This window comes from Lithobates pipiens, unplaced genomic scaffold, assembly GCF_037356315.1.
Source record: "Lithobates pipiens isolate NorthernLeopardFrog02 unplaced genomic scaffold, aLitPip1_a1.2 Scaffold_1, whole genome shotgun sequence".
NCBI lineage: Eukaryota > Metazoa > Chordata > Amphibia > Anura > Ranidae > Lithobates > Lithobates pipiens.
Window position 1 is genome coordinate 174,773,340 of NW_027507685.1, and position 19,312 is coordinate 174,792,651.

The following is a 19,312-nucleotide window of genomic DNA, read 5'->3' on the forward strand; positions in this document are numbered from 1 at the left end:
GGCCCAAAGTGTCAATATTTTGTGCAGCCACCATTATTTTCTAGCACTGCCTTAACCCTCTTGGGCATGGAACTCACTAGAGTCCTCTTCCACTCCTCCATGACGACATCACGGAGCTGGTGGATGTTCAAGACCTTGCACTCCCCCACCTTCCGTTTAAGAATGCCCCACAGATGCTCAATAGGGTTTAGGTCTGGGGACATGGTTGGCCAGTCCATCACCTTTACCCTCAGCTTATTTAGCAAGGCAGTGGTCAGTTTGGGGTCGTTATGTTAGAATATTGCCCTGCAGGCCAAGTCCCCGAAAGGACATGTTGGCATTCTTGGTTCCCTCAATGAACTGTAGCTCCTCAGTGCCGGCAGCACTCATGCAGCAACAGACCATGACACTCCCACCACCATGCTTGGCTGTAGGCAAGACACACTTGTCTTTGTACTCCTCACCTGGTTGCCACCATACACACTTGACACCATCTGAACCAAATAAGTTTATCTTGGTCTCATCAGACCACAGGACATGGTTCCAGTAATTCATGTCCTTAGTCTGCTTATCTGTAGCAAACTGTTTGCTGGTTTTCTTGTGCATCATCTTTAGAAGAGGCTTCCTTCTGGGACGACAGTCATGCAGACCAATTTGATGCAGTGCTCGGCATATGGTCTGAGCACTGACAGGCTGACCCCCGCCCCTTCAACCTCTGCAGCAATGCTGACAGCACTCATATGTCTATTTCCCCAAAGCCAACCTCTGGATATGATGCTGAGCATGTGCACTCAACTTCGAAGGTCGACCATGGCAAGGCCTGTTCTGAGTGGAACCTGTCCTACTAAACAGCTGTATGGTCTTGACCACTGGGCTGCAGCTCAGTTTCAGGGTCTTGGCAATCTTCTTATAGCCTAGGCCATCTTTATGTAGAGCAACATTTTTTCTTTTTTCAGATGCTCAGAGAGTTCTTGGCCATGAGGTGCCATGTTAAACTTCCAGTGACCAGTATGAGAGTGAGAGCGATGACATCAAATTTAACCCACCTGCTCCCCATTCACACCTGGGATCTTGTAACACTAAAGAGTCACATGACACCAGGGAGGGAAAATGGCTAATTGGGCCCAATGTGGACATTTTCACTTAGGGGTTGTACTCGCTTTTATTGCCAGCAGTTTATACATTAATGGCTGTGTGTTGAGTTATTTTGACGGGAAAGTGAATTTACACCACTATACAAGCTGTACACTCACTACTTTACATTGTAGTAAAGTGTCATTTATTTGGTGTTGTCACATGAAAAAAATATAAAATATTTACAAAAATGTGAGGGGTGTACTCACTTTTGTGTGTGTGTGTATGTATATTATATATATATAAATGTTTTTCTCAAAAAATATGCTACTGATATGTGTAGTTATAAAAATTAACGTGCTTAGTTCAAAAAGCAGTAATAATAATATAAAGTGCAGTAGCTGGTTTATAAATTTGACCAGCCATTAATTCTGATGAATCATTATAGTTTGGATGGTGAAGGATCACATCGGGCGTCACCTTTTAATGATTCAAACACACTTTAAAAGGATCCGTTCAGCATTAAGTTGAACTGGATTTTCTGGAATACCTGTCTCTGGAACACTTGTGGATTTTTCTGAGTGACCTAATTTACTGCACGTTGCACTTTTTTTTTCCTAGAGCACTGCACTATTTTCTGTAGCATTTTGCATTGTTTTGTTTTTTGTTCTGTTTTTTATTTTTTGCAGTATTGGCACTTTATGTTTTGTACATTGAGCTGTGATATCATTGTATTGCAGTGTTTGATGTTTTTAACAGTGATGTCACTTCTGATTTATGTGGTCATATAGATCATTGCATTTATATTATTACTACTAGTGTTTTTTGAACTTAGCACATTAAGGTTTATAATTGCACATAGAAGTAGCATATTTTTTTGACTATATATTGATCAGCCTAAAGCATTGGTATAAGGATTACAAAATAGCGCCGCTTGCTGTTTCTTTTGATTAGTGCTTTAGGTGCATCACCGAATTATTAGTGGCAGCTGTTTGATATAATCCTTTCCCTTGCATTTTCCAATAATATCTTGTGGGCTGTAAATTTTCTTGCTTTAGAATACTTGGATTAATAGTGTGACCTTTGATTTGCATATGATTTATCAAAGAAATCTTGCTAGTGTTTTTTTTTGTTTAGTTTTTTTTAAATGGAACTATACTCACCTGTTCTCCAATGCTGTGATCCCATGGAGATCTCTGTCAGCTGCTAACATCTTCAGCGCAGTGGCTTCCGGGAACTGATTCCTGGCAGTTTCCATTGGCCAAGCCGAAAAGTACAGTGTGGTCAGGCTGGTAACTTGAATGTAGAAGAGACATAGGATCTTTCTTCTGCAATAAAGATCTTGCTTGTTTGCATTTTTTTTTTTTTTTTTAAGATAAAGTTCCACTTTAAAATATGTTTCTCTTTAACCCCAATTAACTCCTTTTCCCCCTTAACAATTATTTTAATTTTTTTACCATTTACAAAAACTTGCCATGCTAAAACCTAATTTTATTGTAATTTATAATAGAACACATAGAATAAAATGTATATTTTTTTATTTACAGTATTTTCAAATCGACACAAAAACAGAAAAAAAAAAATAATATATATATATTTGTCTATAGATTCCATAGAAATTAACATTGACAAAAAAAAAGCCTGGTTTCCGTCAAAAAAAATAAAAATAAAAAAAAATCATGGTTTGGTCTTGGCCAAACTACAAATTACAAAAGTAATTTGTATTACTTTCTTTAGTAATGACAAAGTTGGTTATCGTCAACTATCTGGTCCGTAGGGGTATGCAGGTATGAAATCTGAAGTGGTTAAACTAGAACTAAAAAAGGAAAAAAAAAAAAGAAAAAAAACTTTAGTTGTTGTTTTCTTTACAGTGCAGACAGAACAGAACACATAGCAATAATAACCTGACATCTGTTTTTTCATTCAGAGAAATTAACTCCGTTTACCATTTTCACTGAGAGTGAAACAGAATCCCCAAATTTGGGTCGTCTCCACAAGAAAAATAAATGAAAATCTTCCAATAGGGACACTAGTTCTGGTGACAATCCTTTCACTTCAGAGGTTTCCTTTGACTTCCTCCAAAACAGGATTCAAAAAAATGGAAATCCCAACATAAAAAAAAAATAAATAAATAAAAAAGTTGTGCCTTCAATTTTACTTTGAAAAGACAGTCACTGAAGGGAAAAGGTACAATCTGCTGCCTGTGTGAACTACACCCCAGTTTTTGCAGGCGGTTATGAGAGGCAATGCTTCTGAAGCTAGTGGACCCTTTTCTACAAGACTAATAAATCACAGTGATTGGCCAATAGAAACATAAGGCAGGAGCTTAGCGACCATCTCCAGCTCTACCCAGAAGCGTCAGAGCGGCCTGGTATTTGGCCATGATAGGAAGGTTTGGGAGGATACTGCAGTTATGTTGCTGCTGCTGCCTTTCCATCCACTATGAACTCCAATATCAGTTTTGGGCAGACTGGGACCTGGTATTCCTAGCTAGGTATCAGATCCGCTAACAATTTAGGCTCCTTGGAATGGACTTATCGCTTGTGCTTAGACAGGGTGGAATTATCAGTTAAACTCTTAGCACATTACACCGAGGACATGGGAAGGGCTTTTACTCAGTGTGAGACTTTTCGTGCTTCAACATGGTGGCTTTACATGCAAAGGCTTTCTCACAGTACTTGCAGACAAATGGTTTCTCCCCTGAGTGCATCCGCTGGTGGACAACCAGGCTGGCATATTGGCAGTAACTCTTGCCGCACACATTGCACACGAATGGTTTCTTTTCTGCATGCATGCTGGAGTGCTTGACCACGCTGGATTGTCGAGTGAAGCCTTTCCCACACACTGGACAGGAGTATGGTTTTTCACCAGTGTGGACTACCTGATGGAGGACGAGGTGCTGGTGTTTGATGAACCTCCGGTCACACTGGTCACAGGCAAATGGTCGTTCTCCAGTATGAGTTCTCTGGTGAGTTCTTAAGTGGTTCTTACACGAAAAACTTTTCTCACACTCACTGCATGGATATGGGCGCTGTCCAGTATGTATCTGTAGGTGTTTCTCAAGAGTCGACTTGCTGCCCAATACTTTTCCACACACCTCACATGAAGGAGACGTCTTTGCTGAACTTGAATTGCATGTTGTGATCATTTTTTGGTTAGATTCTTGCGGTAAATAGTCCTCGTCTCTGTAGTCTGCTAGAGAAAAGGAGGACACTTGAGGGTCAAAGTAACGTACACTACATGCAGGCTTTAGAGGTCCATTTAAAATGGGTGGCGGGAGTTAAAATTGTTAAAAGCCAATCTCACAGAAAACATATATTTCTGTTTTATGTGGGTACCTTCAGATTACTTTACCAGCCAACTTCCTAAATCTTTCTGAGACTTCAATGGACTATTTTCTGCCTCCTCTTACAAGGCTTTACATTGAACCTATGCCTTGTCCACACAACGCAAAGCAACAGGTTCACTTTCAGGAGGTATCTATTAAGCATCTGGGACACCGCTCTTCCAACCTGACCCACATGAAGCATTATGAGAACTCATCCAGAGCTGCTCCACTAAATTTCTCTTTGGAATTATTACAGTATTCTGAATCTGAATCAGGCCCTGCTCTTATGCATTTTACCCACCCACAGGGACTTAGTCATAGAGGCACTTCAAAGTTTTCTAGGTAACAGGTTCGCTTTGATGTGTACCTCCATAGATGCATACACTTACCTAAGTGTTGCTCTCCCACAACCCTTTAACCACTAAGAGTGAATGTAGGCTATATATGAGTTGCTGAAGAAGTAGCTTACACAGGCCTATGGATCCCCCCCCCTCCCCCATCTTACATCACTTATTTTCTACTGGCTCCTCCATACTGGAAGGACACCTGTGATTAACTAGAATGCAAGCATTTCTTCAGTGCTCCCTACAGAGCAGCTCATGAACCAACATTCCTTCTATTGTTATAAAAATGCACCCTAATGTGCATAGGGGTTTGACTGAGGGTTCCAAAAAGGGAATAGGGCAGTGAAGGAGTGCAAGGACGGCACACATCAGTGGTTGGGATAGGTTTTTAAAATAACTTGTCACATTTCCATGAATAAGCAAACAGAGATGTACTGCAAAGCCCAACTCTGGGCTCCTGGTTCCCCCTTCCCCATCCTTAAGGCCATTCTTTCTCCCCTGGAGGCCCCCTGCTATAGGTTATGCTGATGTATTTATTTTTCTTCTCATCTTTTCAAAAGTCTTCTGATTGTTCATGCTCGGAATCATTACATAGTAAATATAGGGCATCGATGACACCCTGCACTCACAGTATGTCCTCAGTCTTCTGGGTGAAGCAGTGGACTACAGTATAGACCATGGCTGTTCTCCATGAATAATCTGCTCTGTGAGGAGCCTTTTCCTCACTCAAAGTCAGAAGTGACAGATGTAAAGATGTCCAATCAACTTAACTGCTTACCTGCATCCACACTGTCCTCAGTGTCATCGGAGGACTCTCCACTGGGTTCAAGCTTAATTTCAAATTCAGATGTACTTTGGGCTTCCATAAAAGGTAGGTGAATATTTACAGTAGATAGAGGTTTTCTTTCTAGGTTTCTTGAAATATACTCTGATGAGGAAGGAAGGTCTGATGTCCCATCTGAAAAGGGAGGATGTAGCCCACTCAGATTACAAGGAAATAGTTCACCCTTACCATAGTAACTGTACAGATCTTATCTGACAGAATAGTTAGGGTCTCCGTAAAGGAGACACCTACATTTAACAAAAATAATGGTTGGACATGCAGAACATTAGGATTTGTATAAAATTGGACCTGCCCATATCATTGGATCTATATAGCGTTTTGAAATGCTTACATATAGGACAGGTTTTCTTCAAAGATGTAAAATATGGAGGCTGCCATTGCTGTCTTGCATCTGAAATTGCACACTTCAAGGCTGCCATCATTATCCTGGCTTCCCTACATTGTAAATCCCCCACTCAGAATAAACATGAATATATCGGGTGTCCCGATACCAGATACGACCATGCTCGTTACAGGTTAGTGACACAGTAGCAAGCAAAGTAGGATCAAGTTGGCAGCCCCTGTACCCGCAAAAGTTAGCCATTAATAACACAGAGCCGTGATGACGTCACTCCCATGCATATGCATACATGGGAGCCGCTGGTCACGGCATGGGCCCTGAAGAAACTGCACAAGTGGGCCGGGACGTTCATTTCGCATGCGCCGATGATTTTGGCGGTAGCGTATATAATAAATATCTCCTAAACGGTGCAAGTTTAAGCTATATTTACGTTACTTACAGGTTAACCTTATTCTAGGCTTACCTGTAGGTACAATTAAAAAGGGAAGACTTTGCTTCCTCTTTAACAAAAAGAGGCAGTTTAAAGTCTTTCAGAGCAATAATATAAAAGAAACTCTTGTGCTCTGTGCAGCACAAGAAACTATTTAAATAAACCTAATGGGGCTGCTGCAGCCTATATATTCTCGACACTGGGCAAAATAGCAAATCCTCCAAAAAAAAAACTGTACGCTGTCCCCTTAAATATTAAATCTTTCACTATAATCAATACATGAAGTGCAAACAAAAACAATGTGCACATTAACAGTGATATGGACCTTAAATGTCCCACATGCAGTGTTCTGGGCAGTGATATGCAAACAATATATCCAAAAGTACAATAACAATCAGTAAATTAAATCAAATAATAGTCCAAATATGTGAAAAGTGCTTGATGTGCAGTATGCTCTCAAAGTGCTTAAGGTGCTCCTTTACAGAAAATGGTTGCTTACCAAATGATGTGGATCCCGAATTACAGGGACCATAAAGACATAATATCCATGCACTAGTTGGCAATACCCATATCAGAACCGCATCCTGGAAAATTACTCCATAAAGGATTGGATCATACAGGATCTGCTCTCAAAACATCCTTCAAATCGCTCACTAATAAAATCACATATGAGAAGCAAGCAGGGAGAGATTCAGAGGGTCAATCTCCAATCCCAGAGGACGCCAGTTTTGGGGAAACGCGCCGGGCGGTGTGTGTGTGTGTGTGTGTGTGTGTGTGTGTGTGTGTGTGTGTGATGTCACCGCGTGCCAGCGGGTTAGGAGATATTGCAACCAGAGTGTTTTTAATGTGAAGCCCGATATTCACTACTTAAATGCAAGTGGATGCAACCATTTTTAATAAACTATTTCCTGTTGTATTGCACTATGAGTCTCTCCCTGCTGGCTTCCCATATGTGATTCTATTGGTAAGCAATTCAAGGATGTTATGAGAGCAGATCCTGTATGATCCAATCCTTTATAGAGAAATTTTCCAAGATGGTTCGGATATGGATATTACCAACCAGTGGCTAGATATTATGTCTTTATGATCCCTGTAACTCGGTATTCCACATAGTTTGGTAAGTGGCCATCTTCTCTAAAGGAGCACTTTTGCGCTTTGAGAGCATACTGCACATCAAGCACTTTTCACATATATATATATGGACTATTATTTAATTTAATTTACTGATTGTTTGCATATCACTGCCCAGAACCCTGCATGTGGGACATTTACAGGGCCGGATTAACATAGGGGCTATTGGAGCTGCAGCTCCAGGCCCCTTTCTCAAGATAGGCCCATTTGCCCAAAAAAAAAAAAAAAAATCAAAAAAAAAGATCGACTTCGAGGATTGTAGCTCGGCGATCAGGAGTCACAGAGACCCCATATTTGGGGGGTATGTAGCTAAAGACCCACCCCAGCACTGGTTAAAATATGGGGCTGCTATCATCTATGGTTCCGGAGATACGGGGCTCCTTGCGCAGCCTTTCAGAAGCTACATACAGAGCGGCAGTATAAATACAAGCTGGAACACTCTGCAGCAGCAGACTGAGAGGATGACCTCACAGTGCTTATAATAATTATTTGTATATTACTTATGATAAATAACCCCTTGGCAACCAGGCCCATTCTGAGACTTCTCTCCTACATGTAAAAATCATCATTTTTTTATGCTAGAAAATTACTCAGAACCCTCAAGCATTATATATTGTTTTAGCCGACACCCTATGGAATAAAATGGTGGTATTTTCAACTTTTTATGTTGGAAAGAAACTGTTTCATTCATAAAAAAAACACTAAAATTATCACGATTTTTTGTTGTGTATTAAGCCATGCTTTAAATTTTTTTACAGGTTACATGTTTAGAGTTACAGAGGAGGTCTAGTGCTAGAATTATCGCTCTCGCTCTAACGATTGTGGCGTATGTAACCTGTGTGTATCTGGCTCTGATACTAACCAGCGCCTACCCAGGGACTGACTAGTATCTCTCCCCAGCCTGTCCCCACACACCCTCTCCCCTGCTGACCTGTGAATGGGGCGAGTTCTGCCAGTGAATACAATGATTAGTGTTGCTAACTATAGCTGGCAGCACTGATTGTTTTGGGGAAAACCTGCCAGGCTGGTTGTACTCAAGTCGGTTAATAGGTTGACTTGTGTAAAACCAGCTAGCCCATACATAGATCTACTATGGCTGGTCTCTGCTTAATTGGTGTCATTTCAATCCATGTGTGGCCCGCTTAACCACTACGCAGTCCCTAATCATCCTTCCACAAACCTTTACATTTTTCTTCCCCAGATTACTTCATCCTCCTCTCCTATACATAGTGCCCACTGTCATACTCTCCACACTTCTCTCCTATACATAGTGCCCACTGTCATACTCTCCACACTTCTCTCCTATACATAGTGCCCACTGTCATACTCTCCACACTTCTCTCCTATACATAGTGCCCACTGTCATACTCTCCACACTTCTCTCCTATACATAGTGCCCACTGTCATACTCTCCACACTTCTCTCCTATACATAGTGCCCACTGTCATACTCTCCACACTTCTCTCCTGTACATACTGCTCACTGTCATACCCTCCACACTTCTCTCCTATACATAACGCCCGCTGTCATATCCTACACACTCCTCACCCGTACATAGTGCCCGCTGTCATACACTTCTCTCCTGTACATAGTGTCCACTGTCGTACCCTTCACACTCCTCACCTATACAGTGCCCACCACCATACCCTCCATACTCCTCTCCTATACATAGTGCCCACCGCTATACCCTCCATACTCCTCTCCTGTACATACTACTCACTGTCATACCCTCCACACTCCTCTCCTATACATAGTGCCCACTGCCATACCTCCAACACTTCTCTCCTATACATAGTGCCCACTGTCATACCCTCCACACTCCTCTCCTGTACATACTACTCACTATCATACCCTCTATACTCCTCTCATATACATAGTGCCCACTGTCATACCTCCAACACTTCTCTCCTATACATAGTGCCCACTGTCATACCCTCCACTCCTGTACATACTACTAACTGTCATACCCTCCATACTCCTCTCCTATACATAGTGCCCACCGTCATACCCTCCCTCCACACTCCTCTCCTGTAATTACTGCTTACTGTCCTACTCTCCTGTACATAGTGCCCACTGTCATACCCTCCACACTCTTCTCTTATATATAGTGCCCAATGTCATACCCTCTACACTCCTCTGCTGTGCATAACCCCCACTGTCTTACCCTCCACACTCCTCTCCTGTACAAAGTGCCTTCTGCCATACCCTCTGCACTCCTCTCATGTACATAGGGCCCACTGTTAGACCCTCCACATTCCCCTCCCTCACCTGCACATACTTCCCACTTTTATACCATCCATACTCCTCCCCTATGCCTCTTACCTACAAAAATTGTTCTTTAAAATTATATGTTAAAATTATATGTTAAAATTATATGTTAAAATTATATGTTCCTCAATGTTACCAGCTCTAGAATGGGCACTTTTGTCAGTTCAACTAAAGGAAATCTCACAGTCCTCATTGTTGTTCTGCCCCATTATTAGTACTTATTTTATTTTGTAATTACTATTGTGATGTATAGAGGAACATAGGGGATGTCAGCTACTCTAAATATAGCACTTGTAAAAAAAAAGCGTCCCTGAAAATATTTTTGAAATGTTGACATCCATGTACTTAGGCACTGCCCAAGGGCCACAGGGTCAGTAGGGGCCCCATGAGAGGCTCCGGTGATAGTAAAGCGGTAGTAAACTTTTCTAACAGTACTACTTTTTAGAGGCCCTTGGGTAGGTTATGCCATAATGTACAAGTATGCCCAGCATATTAGCACATTAGGGCACACTTAAATTGTCAGACTGAGCCCTCCAGTGCTGTGCTGTGATCAATCCAGCGGGGCCTGGGCACTTCCACCTTCACCCGGACTTCCTTCTGGGTTCTGTGCCTTCCGTCATTTGCCTTGGCCAGGCTGCATTGATGTCATTCCCACACATGCTCATGTGCATCCTCTCTCTCTCATCCCCCCCTTTCTCTGTCATCCTCCCTCCCTTACCCCTCACACCTCTTTCATCCCTTTCTTTCTCTCTCTCATCCTCCTTCTCTCTCTTTAATTTAATTTGTTATAACAAAAAATAGTTAGCATTTTTATTTACTTATTGTTTATAAAAGGCCCCACCAAAATCCTCAGCACCAGGCCCACGATGTTCTTAATCTGGCCCTGGACATTTAAGGTCCATATCACTCTTAATTTACACATTGTTTGTGTTTGTGCGTCATGTATTGATTATAGTGAAAGATTTAATAATTAAAAAAGGGACAGCGCACAATTTTTTGAGGATTTAAAGTCTTTCAGACTTTAGGGGGGCTGGGCTGTGGCCAGTGGAAGAAGAAAATGCCCCAGTGTCAGTTGGAGTAAACAAGGACCCATCACTGGTATAAGTGGAATGAAATAAGTCACCCATGTTGCAGTAGGAAGAAAACTGCCCCATCATTGGTGTCAGGGAGGATTTATGTCCCATCTTTGGTTTCAATGGGTGGAATAGTGCCTCATATTAGTGGGAGAACTCATGCCCCACCAGGCACGTAGATACAAGCGAAGGGCCGCAGTCTGGAGACCAGCGTTCTGTATGATGAAAAAAATTTTGCAGACTGGGTTTAGAACTATTCTTAAGAAAATAGATTTGGGAATTGGTATAAACCATGACATGGTTTTCCTTTTTGGCTGGCTCAATGCTTCTTGTCTAGGACACAAAACAGAAAGGGAAAATGTCTTTAACAACTGGGAAATCCCCACAGATTATGGACTAGAACAGGGGCCCCTACTAGAAGATTTGCCCCTTACCCTCTGTGCTAGAAGCAGTAAAAGTTTGAATTCACCATCACTTTCTGTCTCGGTGACAGCAGGCCCCTTATTAGAAAGCATGGGGCCCTGTACAGCTCACACACACACACACACACACACACACACACACACACACACACACAGCTCAGTAGCATGTAACACAATATTCCAGAGTAAAAAAAAAAAAAAAAAACGTAAAGTGCATGGATCAGGAGTAATGCAGATTGCATTGGTAAGTAGTAAGTATTTTAGAATGCACAGTTCATGAGTAAGTACTGCACAATACAGGGGAGAGAGGAGTAAGTAGCACAGGCAGAATTGGTGGTCAAAAGTAACAGAGTGGGAAGGCCAGGAGTAAGCAAAGTTTGCAGTTTGCATTGGTCAGACACAATAGACAGAGTGTGGAGGTCAGGAGCAAGTAACACAGGCTGCGCTTTTCAGAAGTAGCGGAGACTGCGGAGGTCAGGAGTAAGTAACACAGGCTGCATTGGTCAAAAGTAGTAGAGACAGCAGAGGTCAGGAGTAAGTAACACAGGCTGCATTGGCCAGAAGTAGCGGAGACTGTGGAGGCCAGGAGTAAGTAACACAGGCTGCATTGGTCAGAAGTAGCGGAGACTATAGAGGTCAGGAGTAAGTAACACAGGCTGCATTTATCATAAGTACAGAAGAGCGCAGAGGACAGGAGTAAGTAACACAAATTGCATTGGTCAGAAATACATGAGAGCACGAAGGTTAGGTGTAAATAACACAGGCTGCCTTGGTCAGAAGTGCAAAAGTATGTGCTTTAAAACTGCTTATTTTTGGCTGCAGGATGAAAATGAAGCAGCAGATCAAGCAAATAAAAACATGGAAAGAACATACAAATGGGTGCAAGTGTGCTTGGTGAAAATTTAAACCAGGACTCCCTGCTTCAAGGCGATCCAACACATCACCGAGTACAAAGCCATGCATAATACGGATCTATGTTCTCTGTAACCATATTAAAAATACTTACCAGTGACATAATGAGGGTCTTCTTCCAGCTCCTCCTTAATGCAGAATTTGTTGGGATAACTTTGTTCTGTCTTTTGCTGCACCGGGGCTGTTGGTTGGTCTGAAATAGATTAAAAGAAAACTGCACATTTGAATTGTATTTTCCATTAACATCCTCTCTCATTTTCCCCCATAACATATTCACTGAAGTACATTGGCAGCTACTGTACAGACCACCAGAAAGCTGGGGGAATTGGTAAGCATTGGCATTTAGCACAGGCAGAGAAGACAGGAAGAAATCATCTCAAAAGATTTTGAGTCAGATCAATAGGTCATTTTTTGTACACAGACATTTTTTTTATTAAACACAACAAAACATTTCCAGAGTTCTATTTAACCACTTGCCTACTGGGCACTTTCACCCCATTACTGCCCAGGCCAATGTTTCAGCTTTCAGCACTGTCGCACTTTGAATGACAATTGTGCGGTCATGCAACACTGTACTTATATGAAACCACCACTGTTTTTTTTTTTTTGCTAAAGAAAGGAAAAAAGGCCAAAAACGTACACACACACACATATATATATATATATATATATATATAAAAAAAGGAAAAAACAAATGAAAAACACATTTTCCATAGTTTGGTCTAAAAAAAATAAATAAAAAAAAAAATAAAATGAAGTAAAGTAAACAGGTAATTTCTCTCCTTCGCCGATGAGGCTGAATTGATGGGCAGCACTGACAGTCGACACTGAGGGGGCACTGATTGGAAGCACTGGAGGGGCACTGTTGGGACTGCACTGATAACCAGTGTCAATGTCCCTTTAACCACTTGCCGACCGGCGCACGACGATGTACGTCGACAGAATGGCACGGGCAGGCATAAGGGCTTACATGTACGTCCTTGCCTGCCCACGGGTCGGGGGCCCGATCGGGCCCCCGCCCGGTGCCTGCGGCGGTCGGTATTCGTTCGGGAGCGATCCCGGACGAGGGGACGGCCATTCATTCATGGCCACCCCCTCGCGATCGCTCCCGACGAATGAAAATGCTCGGTGACATCACTTCCTCTCCTGTAATGTAAACACAGGCAGAGGAAGTGATGTATTCTCTCCTCGTGTCGGTCTTTTTCGTTCCGGCACCGAGGAGAGAGGATCGTGAGTTGCACCTAACACTACACTACCAGTAGAACACGCCAGGCACACTTTTCAACCCCCTGATCACCCCCCAATCACCCCCCAATCACCCCTGCCCCCCCCAGTCACAGTGACACCAATTGCATATTTTTTTATTTATTTTTTTATTTTATTTTTTTTGCATTGGTGTCATTTGTGACTGTAATAACTGTTAGGGCAGTTAGGGCTAGCCCCCTTTAGCTCTAGGGTGCCCCCCTAACCCCCCCAATAAAGGTTTAACCCCGTGATCACCCCCTGTTGCCAGTGTCACTAATAAGCAATCGTTTTTCTGATCGCTGTATTAGTGTCACAGGTGACGCTAGTTAGGCAGGTAGGTATTTAGGTTCGCTGCAGCTTTTTATAGCGTCAGGGACCCCCATATACTACCGCATAGCCCCCTGATTGCCCCCCAGTTAACCCTTTCACCAGTGATCACCATATAACTGTTACAGGTGACGCTGGTTGGTTAGTTATTTTTTTTTTGTTTCAGGGCACCCGCCATTTATTACCTAATAAAGGTTTAACCCCCTGATCACCCGGCGGGTGATATAAGTTTGAGGGTCAGATAAGGCCTGCGTCGCCCCAGCGTCAGGTTAGTGCCAGTACCGCTAACACCCACGCGCAAAGCATACACCTCCCTTAGTAATATAGTATCTGATCAGATCTATATTAGCGTTGCCTGCATTTTAGGTTTCCCAAAACGCATTGTTAGCGGGATCAGCCCAGATACCCGCTAGCACCTGCGTTTAGCCCCTCCGCCAAGCCCAGCCCAGCCCACCCAAGTGCAGTATCGATCGATCACTGTCACTTACAAAACACAACACACATAACTGCAGCGTTCGCAGAGTCAGGCTTGATCCCTGCGATCGCTAACAGTTTTTTTTGTAGCGTTTTGAAACAGTCGCTGACAGGCTAGGTGCTTTTTTACCTGTGAGTCTCACTAGTGTACCCCTAAATTTAGAGCCCAAAATGGCAAAGCGAAGGTACACTAGTGAAGAGGCCTACACGTTTCTGAGCATGACAGATAGTGAAGAGGACGTCACTCATCTGTCAGATTCAGGCTCAGAATACGATCCTGTAGAGGACAGCGGCTCCATGACAGATAGCTCTGACGACGGAGATGAGGCCTCTGTTAGGGACAGGTGTGCCCGATCCCGAATGTATTCTGTTGTTGAGGTGCATAAACCGCAGGCCACTCGTATGGAGCAGAGACGTACTAGAGCCGCTCATCCTTCTGGTGAACTGGCAAGCACCAGCGGCCTAGTACACCCTGGACCTACATCCAGCACTGCAGTAACACGTGGTGACGTGGCGAGTCCCATAAGTGCAGTTCAAGCTGGCGAGGTGGCAAGCACAAGTAGTGTCCCGCTGCCACCAAGAAGAAGACAAAGACAGGCCCGTCGTACCCATAGTGCCCTTCCTGCAGAATTCGCCAATCCTATTTGGGTGCCCACCACTTCTGCAGAACCCGTACTTCCCCCATTCACTGGCCAACCTGGCATTAACGTGGAAACAGTTGATTTTACGACACTTGACTTTTACTCACTGTTTTTCACCGAAGATCTCTATAGATCTATTGTGGACCAAACCAATTTGTACGCTGCTCAACACATCGCCATTATTCCCCAGTCCACCCTTGCCAGACAATGGAAACCAGTTACGGTTTCCGAATTTAAAATCTTTCTGGGCCTCTCCCTCAACATGGGCATAACCAAAAAGAGTGAGTTGCGGTCATATTGGTCCACTGACCCAATTCACCATATGCGCGTGTTCTCTGCTTCCATGTCCAGGGCACGATACGAGCAGATTTTGCGGTTCATGCACTTCAGCGACAATGAACTCTGTCGTCCTCGTGGAGACCCTGAATACGATCGGCTCTACAAAATTCGGCCCCTCATAAACCACTTCAACCAACGTTTTGCAGACTTGTTTACTCCCCATCAAGTTGTCTGCGTTGATGAGTCCCTGATTAAGTTTTCTGGTCGCTTGTCATTCAAACAATACGTCCCCAACAAGCGTTCCAGATACGGGGTCAAGATGTATAAGCTCTGTGACAGGGCCACAGGCTATACACGTAGTTTCATGGTTTATGAGGGTAAAGATAGTCACGTAGAGCCGGAGAACTGCCCTGACTACATAGGAAGCGCTGGCAAGATAGTGTGGGACATGGTGTCACCCTTATTCGGAAAGGGGTACCACTTGTACGTGGACAATTATTACACAAGCGTGCCACTGTTTAGTCACTTGTTTGATCAGCAGATTGGAGCATGTGGCACCGTGCGACCTAATCGCCGGGGCTTTCCCCAGCGGCTTGTAGAGTCCCGTCTTAGGCTGGGGGAGAGAGCCTGCTTGCGCAGTAATAATTTGCTCGCTATGAAGTGGAGGGATAATAAGAATGTTTTCGTTCTTACCTCCCTTCATGCAGACACGACGGTCCAAATTCCTACGGCGACTGGTATTGTGGAGAAACCCCTCTGTGTCCACAAATATAACCTTAACATGGGAGGGGTGGACCTCAATGACCAGTTGTTGGCGCCGTATCTAGTTGCCCGTAAGTCCAGACGCTGGTACAAAAAAGTATCTGTTTATTTATTCCAATTGGCTATACTGAATGCTTATGTACTACACAAAGCTTCAGGACGGACTGGATCCTTCCTCAAATTCCAGGAGGATATCGTCAGAGCCCTTCTGTATCCAGGCGGTGCTCCACCTCACCTTCCCCTACCAGATGCAGTAAGCCGGCTGCATGAGAGGCATTATTCTTATGTCCTCCCGAGTACCCCTACCCAACGAGCCCCCCAAAGAAAATGTCGTGTCTGCAGAAAGCGCGGATTTAGGCGTGACACCCGTTCTTATTGTCCCCGCTGTCCTGGCAATCCTGGTCTTTGTCAGGGTGAGTGTTTTGAACGCTACCATGAACTAGTTGAGTATTAGCGTAGGGTACAGCATTGCACAGGCTAGGCACACGTTCACAGGGTCTCCCAAGATGCCATCACATTTTGAGAGACCCAAACCGACACAACAGAAGTGTTAAAGTTACATAAAAAAGTGTTAAAAAAAAAAAAAAAAAAGTAAAAAAACCAAAAAAAATATAAAATAAAAAAAACAAAAATAGTTGTCGTTTTATTGTTCTCTCTCTCTCTCTATTGTTCTGCTCCTTTGTACTGTATTCTATTCTGCAATGTTTTATTGTTAACCATTTTTTGTTTTCAGGTACGCCATTCAGCTGTAGCGTGGATTTATTTATCTTGACAGCAACAGCGTTTGCTCCCACGATACGTAAAGCCACGACTCCAGCGCTGTCGGAGGTGATTTCACCACCACAGTTAAAAAAGAGCATATATGCCGAAGCATGGGGGCATAAGGGGTGGAGGAGCGATTTTGCTCCTAATGCCACGTACATACAGTCAAAATTCCGACGGAGGGCTTGCCCGTGGAAAAGTTTGAACGTATGTACGTGGCATAACTTTTTTGCAGGAGGATGCCCCCATGCTTCGGCATATATATATTTTAGGCACAGATTGTGTTAAATGTGTTATTTTTTGCTATTTTTTTTGTATTTGCTTTGCAGGTATGGTACGTCTTACTGTTATACTGTAATGTTACTTTGTTTTATTGTTAACCATCATTTGCTTAGCAGGTACGCCATTCAGTTGCAGCGTGGATTTATTTATCTTGACAGCAACAGCGTTTGCTCCCATGATACATAAAGCCGCGACTCCAGCACTGTCGGGGGTGATTTCACCACCACAGTTAAAAAAGAGCATATATGCCGAAGCATGGGGGCATAAGGGGTGGAGGAGCGATCTGCTCCTACCTTTTGCGGGAGGATGCCCCCATGCTTCGGCATATATAAATGGTGCATGTATGCCCACCATTAGAAAGTGGGTGGATGAAGGGTGGTATCTAATGGTGGGCATACCCACCGATCAATATTTTTTTTTCATTCAGCCCACAGGCTGCATGAAAAAAAAATTACAATAAGCTTCTAAATGTTGTGCATAAAATGCCAGGACAGTTCAAAACCTCCCCAAATGACCCCATTTTAGAAAGTAGACACCCCAAGCTATTTGCTGAGAGGCATGTCGAGTCCATGGAATATTTTATATTTTGACAAAAGTTGTGGAAAAAATACATTATTATTTATTTTTTATTTTTTTTGCACAAAGTTGTCATTAAATGATATATTGCTTAAACATGCCATGGTTATATGTAAAATTACACCCCAAAATACATTCTGTTGCTTCTCCTGAGTACGGGGATACCACAAGTGTGAGACCTTTTGGGAGCCTAACCGTGTACGGTACCCCAAAATCCAAGCACCACCTTCAGGATTTCTAAGGGTGTAAATTTTTGATTTCATTCCTCACTGCCTATCACAGTTTCGGAGGCCATGGAATGCCCAGATAGCACAAAATCCCCCCAAGTGACCCCATTTTGGAAAGGAGACACCCCAAGCTATTTGCCGAGAGGTATGGTTAGTATTTTGCAGACCTTCATTTTTGTCACAAAGTTTTGAAAATTGAAAAAAAGAAAAAAAATATACATTATTTTATTTTTCTTCATTTTCAAAAACAAATGAGAGCTGCAAAATACTCACCATGCCTCTTGGCAAATAGCTTGTGGTGTCTACTTTCCAAAATGGGGTCATTTTGGGGGGTTTTGTGCTATTTTGGCATTTTATGGCCTTCAAAACTGTGATAGGTAGTGAGGTGTGAAATCAAATATTTACACCCTTAGAAATCCTGAAGGCGGTTCTTGGTTTTCGGGGCCCCGTACGCGACTAGGCTCCCAAAAAGTCCCACACATGTGGTATCCCCGTACTCAGGAGAAGCAGCAGAATTTATTTTGGGGTGTCATTTCACATATGCCCCTGGCATGTGTGAGCAATATATCATTTAGTGACAACTTTGTGAAAAAAAAAAAAAAATAAATAAAAGTTTGTACTTTTCCCGCAACTTGTGGCAAAATATAAAATATTCCATGGACTCAACATGCCTCTCAGCAAATAGCTTGGGGTGTCTACTTTCTAAAATGGGGTCATTTGTGGGGGTTTTGTGCCATCTTGGCATTTTATGGCCTTCAAAACTGTAATAGGTAGTGAGGCGTGAAATCAAAAATTTACGCCCTTAGAAAGCCTGAAGGCGGTTCTTGGCTTTTGGGGCCCCGTACGCAGCTAGGCTCCCAAAAAATCCCACACATGTGGTATCCCCGTACTCAGGAGAAGCAGCAGAATTTATTTTGGGGTGTTATTTCACATAGGCCCATGGCATGTGTGAGCAATATATCATTTAGTGACAACTTTGTGAAAAAAAAAAAAAAAAGTTTGTACTTTTCCCGCAACTTGTGGCAAAATATAAAATATTCCATGGACTCAACATGCCTCTCAGCAAATAGCTTGGGGTGTCTACTTTCTAAAATGGGGTCATTTGTGGGGGTTTTGTGCCATCTTGGCATTTTATGGCCTTCAAAACTGTAATAGGTAGTGAGGCGTGAAATCAAAAATTTACGCCCTTAGAAAGCCTGAAGGCGGTTCTTGGCTTTTGGGGCCCCGTACGCGGCTAGGCTCCCAAAAAATCCCACACATGTGGTATCCCCGTACTCAGGAGAAGCAGCAGAATTTATTTTGGGGTGTAATTTCACATATGCCCATAGCATGTGTGAGCAATATATCATTTAGTGACAACTTTGTGAAAAATTTATAAAGTTTGTAATTTTCCCGCAACTTGTGGCAAAATATAAAATATTCCATGGACTCAACATGCCTCTCAGCAAATAGCTTGGGGTGTCTACTTTCTAAAATGGGGTCATTTGTGGGGGTTTTGTGCCATCTTGGCATTTTATGGCCTTCAAAACTGTGATAGGTAGTGAGGAGTAAAATGACATATGTATGCCCTTAGAAATCCTGAAGGCGGTGCT

General features: G+C 43.0%; 1 protein-coding gene across 3 annotated transcripts in view; it reads right to left on the bottom strand.

Moving 5' to 3' along the window:
• Window positions 1-2,574: 2,574 nt before the first annotated feature.
• The window catches only part of LOC143979226 (uncharacterized), a 35,626-nt gene continuing 18,888 nt past the window's right edge, over window positions 2,575-19,312 (bottom strand). For 2 of the 3 annotated variants that reach the window (XM_077478916.1, XM_077478915.1), the window contains exons 7-9: window positions 12,240-12,338; window positions 5,504-5,683; window positions 2,575-4,248 (exon numbers count right to left, since the gene is read on the bottom strand). In XM_077478916.1, coding sequence (XP_077335042.1) covers window positions 3,665-4,248; window positions 5,504-5,683; window positions 12,240-12,338 — 863 coding nt within the window. In that variant the 3' untranslated portion in view covers window positions 2,575-3,664. The remainder of the gene's footprint in view (window positions 4,249-5,503; window positions 5,684-12,239; window positions 12,339-19,312) is intronic. The other variant, XM_077478917.1, reaches the window with a different exon arrangement.